General features: G+C 41.9%; 1 protein-coding gene across 1 annotated transcript; it reads left to right on the top strand.

Annotated features, from left to right (window-relative positions):
• Nucleotides 1-298: 298 nt before the first annotated feature.
• LOC105704283 lies at nucleotides 299-4,738 on the top strand (the record flags this gene model as incomplete). Its single annotated transcript, XM_023433614.1, is given in 4 exon segments — nucleotides 299-951; nucleotides 2,072-2,839; nucleotides 3,569-3,649; nucleotides 4,494-4,738. Coding segments are annotated over 4 exon segments (1,685 nt in total), but the record flags the coding sequence as incomplete, so codon positions are not given.
• Nucleotides 4,739-4,889: the final 151 nt, after the last annotated feature.

Raw genomic sequence — 4,889 nt, forward strand, 5'->3', positions numbered from 1 at the left:
CACATATAAAGCCGTACTACCAAAGATTGCCAATATTTACTCTGAGGATTGTTGTAATTCCATTTTGAGGATGTTACTCAATTAAACTTGTTATGCGTGGATAATTGCGATTACGACGCGCACCCACGTATACCCTGTTTTACCGACCGCGAAGATTTCCCCCCTTTGAGAGTAGTTCCAATTTTTACAGAGGTGTAAAGAGCGTAGAGGGCGCCAGGGGGCCGTGCCTCCCTTTCAAACAATGGCGGGAAACATCTCCGCAATACATTTATCGCATCCTTCTTTCTTTTCCAGGTTGCCGCCTTGTCCTTTCATTGACACACCGCAAGAGGGCAGCACTCGACCTTCGTAAATTCGAGAATGGACAGTTCAGAGTACGAATTGTTCCGCAACATGACGCTTCTATTCTTCTTCGAACGTCTGATGGACAAAGGAGGACCTCGGACTTTGCACGACCTAAGTTGCCAATTCGGAGCGAAAGGGTTCACGAAGGAAATGAGGCAGATAGCAGGGGGATCCCGAAGTGGCCTTAAGAAATTCCTGTCCCAATACCCAGTCTTGTTCCTTATCGACGGTGATTACGTGAACGTGAACTCCTTTCAGACCATCGCCGAGGAGGACAATGGGTCTAAATCTTCAGCCAAAAGAGATTACGCCCAGGAAGCTGTCGAGTACTTTTCCAACAAACTCATGCAATATGGAGCGGGAACGGAAGTGCCGATTAGGAGCCTCCTGGGTCATAGGTCACAGGCTTCCCCCGAGGTCAGACATATTTCCGGACAGCACTACAAGGAGTTCAGAGACTTCCTTACGAGATATCCGGACTCTTTCTTGGTCACCGATGATGATAACATCATCCTGAAGCAGTACGAAGGGATGAAGTTCGAGTCCATCCACCAAGCTGAACCGGAAATATCGATTGATCCCGATCTGACCTCTGAGTTACTTCAGGTGAGGCTTGAGAAATTGATCATTAAGGGGATGTGAAAGTGGCATCCGAAAGCTCAATCGTTCATAAAACTTTTCTACGAACTGGGTGTCTCAAATCGTTTCATACTTTACAACGTGATTATGGAGACCCTAAGGTAGGTCCTGAAATTCGCAAAATTTCACTTTTTATAAACTATTTTTAAAATACCTGTTAACAGATTTGAAAAGAATTGAAATTTCATGAGTTTCAGGACCTTCCTTGTAGTTTTCCTATTCACGTTGTAAAGTTTCAAACTATTCGGTAAACCGAGTTGGGAAAAAAAGTTTTATAAACAAAACCTTTTCGACGCCACCTTCACATCACCTTAAGGGGATGTGAAAGTGGCATCCGAAAGCTCAATCGTTCAAAAAACTTTTCTACGAACTGGGTGTCTCAAATCGTTTCATACTTTAATACGTGATTATGGAGACCCTAAGCTGGGAGATGTTTCAAGACATTATTTGAAAGGGAGGCACGGTCCCCTGGCGCCCTCTACTCCCTTTACCCCTCTGTAAAAATTAGAACTACTTTCAAAGGGAGGAAATCTTCGTGGTCGGTAAAACAGGGTATATGTGAGTGCGCGTCGTAATCCCAATCATCCACGCTAAACAACTTTATTTGGTATTCGTAGTCTCTTTCCCACCCTACATTGACCCTGATACTAAAAACGATGATGTTTCCCGCCATTGTTTGAAAGGGAGGCATAGTCCCCTGGCGCCTTCTACTCTCTTTACCCCTCTGTAAAAATTGGAACTACTTTCAAAGGGGGGAAATCTTCATGGTCGGTAAAACAGGGTATAAGTGAGTGCGCGTCGTAATCCCAATCATCCATGCTAAACAACTTTATTTGGTATTCGTAGTCTTCTTTCCCAACCTACATTGACCCTGATACTAAACACGAAAAGGCGCTAACTTCATTTTATAGACACTGTGCTGTATTTGAGATCTGCAGACGGGTTTTTCATTACCGATAGAGAACATTTTGCCCATTTGAGAGCAGTTCCACGGCGCTAGTGAGCCGTGCCTCCCTTTCGACAATGGCGTGAAACATTCCCACTCATCTCCGGGAACAATAATGCAATATTTCCGATTTTATTCCAGGTCTGCACGCGATACATCGAGGAAAGGGGACCAGCACTCGTCGACCAGCTCTTCAACGCAGTTACCGACAAAATCCCGCACAGCTCTTGGGCTCCGATCTGCAAAACGCCGCAAGACTTATCGACCTTCCTGAAGATGTTCCCAGACTCGTTCCACATCCAACGGAATCTCGTCACCCTTGTCAAGCGACTGAAAGTGTACAGCGCCACCGACGGAGAGAAGCCGAAGCATATGAACGTCGAGACGCAACACACCAGCTCCCAAAATCAAATTTGCATACAGAGTCAAGATACGGAGAGCCAGGATGCGTCTTGTAACACTTCTCCGTCGCATTCTATCACCGATGGCCATCCTCAGTCCCATAACTCGATGCCGTTGCAAGTTTCCCAGTCCCTTAAGCAAAGGATTAATATGCTAGTTATGAAGACCCTTGTAGATAACACCGATAAGGACCGCAGTATTCAGAGCGCTCAAGTCGGCGATGCTTGGAAGCTCAGGGTCCTTCAACAGACGAGAACTGTTAGCAACGCGAAGGAATGCCTTCAGATTGTCACTGACATCATGAATCCCCGGAAAACGCCACCTGATGGGAAAAATGTTATCTCTTTTGATTGCGAAGGCATTAATCTGGGATTCAAAGGACAACTCACGCTTGTACAGATCGGGACCATGCAAGGATGTGCTTATGTCTTCGATTTGCTGACTTGTCCTAATCTGATGCAAGCAGGGGGACTGCAAAGCCTACTTGAGAGCGAGGATGTCATTAAGGCGAGTACTTATGTTTACTACATTTAAGGTGATGTGAAAGAGGCTGGGAAATTTAATCGACGTCGATAAATTAAAATTCTTCTGTACCCTTTTTGCTGGGAACGTCATTGTGAATGCTCAAGTGGGAACGTAAGCTGGCGTGTCCCGTTACCGACATTTATATTTATGTTGAAGTCTTTTATGGTTTACGTTGAGAATTATACGAACTGAATCGTTCCATATGTCGTTTTGGTAAAGTAATGATGAAGAGATTGGCGTCAAATTGTCGAAATCCCGGGAATTCATTGTTCTAACGACTGTTTAGGACCAACGGCGCCATCTGTGACGTTTGGCTGCAACTAAATTTTTGCTTCGACTTCGACATAGATATAAATGTCGGTAACCGGACACGCCAGCTTATGTTTCCACTTGAGTATTCAAAATGGCGTTCCCACTGAAAAGGATATAGATGAATTTTAATTAATCGTCCTCGATTAAATTTCGCAGTGCCCTTCATATCATCTTAAGGCAGCCGTTCCGTGTGATGGCTGTATTTTTTCATTATCATTTTTCATGAATTAAATTAACTGAGTTAAATTTTTTGGCGTCTTTCATGTCAGTTCAAAATTTCTGTTTGCACGGAATATCGTGCTAATATATGATGATGATGAAATATTCATTTTCTTGTATTATTTTCTTGTAGTTTCATGATCGACTATATTTATTACAGAGATTTATCTTCGGTTACAGGTTGTTCACGACTGTAGAAACGACAGCGTGAATTTATTCACCCAATTTGGCATCACATTGACGAACGTCTTCGATACGCAGGTACAAATATATGCTTAATATTTAAAAAACAAACTTGAAACCAGGGTTGGGTAAATATAATATGTCATGTAATATACGTGGATTTCTACGCGTATATTACAACGTATAATACCTCCCTAGTTTTCTACCCGAACGCAAAGTACATTACGCCCTTCTCCTTTTAAATAGAAAATAACAAATCCAATTAGAAATTTGATATTAAACAGGGTTAAGTCGAAATAATTTAATCATAAACGGAAAATTAATTATTTCTTAACAATTTTTACGTGTTTATCAAAATGAAAATACTTATTTCATACGCTTACTTACCTGGATTTATGGTTTCTGAGGCCCTAATTGAGTGCAGAGGACTCCCTGCGCCATCTGTAATTTCCGCGTCAATTAAATTTTCACTCCGAGACCTCCTATTCCCATCGTTTTAGCATAGAAGCGCATAAGACACTTTTTTGGTGCTTTTACCCCGTTCAAATGCGAGTTTCTCAATTACCAGAGTGTTCTAAATTGTNGTAAAATTGTCCTGACCCTTTCGTTTCTCATATTAGAGCCTTCGATAATTGCATATCGATCGAAATATGAGAGCTCGACGCCACTTTGGTTCTGGTCTGGGCTAAGTTAAACAATTTTGTTTAAAAATCCAAATTTCTATTCAATACCCTTAAAAAACTGTTGTATATATGGGTACGCGAGAAAAATGCCCAGGGAAAATACTAATTTCGTACGCTTACGAATTAAAAATAGAAAAAAAATAGAATAGCAATGTTAAAAAAAAATCAAAGCGCGTTCATGCCTTGCAGCACGTGACTACTCTTTAGAGATTTACAGAGATTTGTTTTTTGTCATCCAGGCGGTGCATGCAGTACTTCAGTTTCAAGAAACCGGGAAGCCTGTCTACAAAGTGAAGAACGTCAATCTCAATGCACTTTGTGAATTGTACAATGCCCCGTGCAATCCTCTGAAGGAGCAGCTCAAGAACATTTATCGGAGAGATCAGAGATATTGGGCCCGAAGGCCTTTGACTCGAGACATGTTGATATATGCAAGTTGCGACGTATTGAGTCTTGTTCCACAAATATACACCACCATGTCTAGGTATTGCAATTCTACTTATTAAGGTGAAGTGAAACACTTTGAGGAAATTGATCGACGTCGGTAAAAGAGATTTTTGTAAATACCTACGTTGCCGACGTTGGTTTTTATATCGACAGCTGTGTCGAATTATATTGAGTATTGTACTAAATGG

This window comes from Orussus abietinus, unplaced genomic scaffold, assembly GCF_000612105.2.
Source record: "Orussus abietinus isolate OABI.00-Male unplaced genomic scaffold, Oabi_2.0 scaffold713, whole genome shotgun sequence".
Lineage (NCBI taxonomy): Eukaryota > Metazoa > Arthropoda > Insecta > Hymenoptera > Orussidae > Orussus > Orussus abietinus.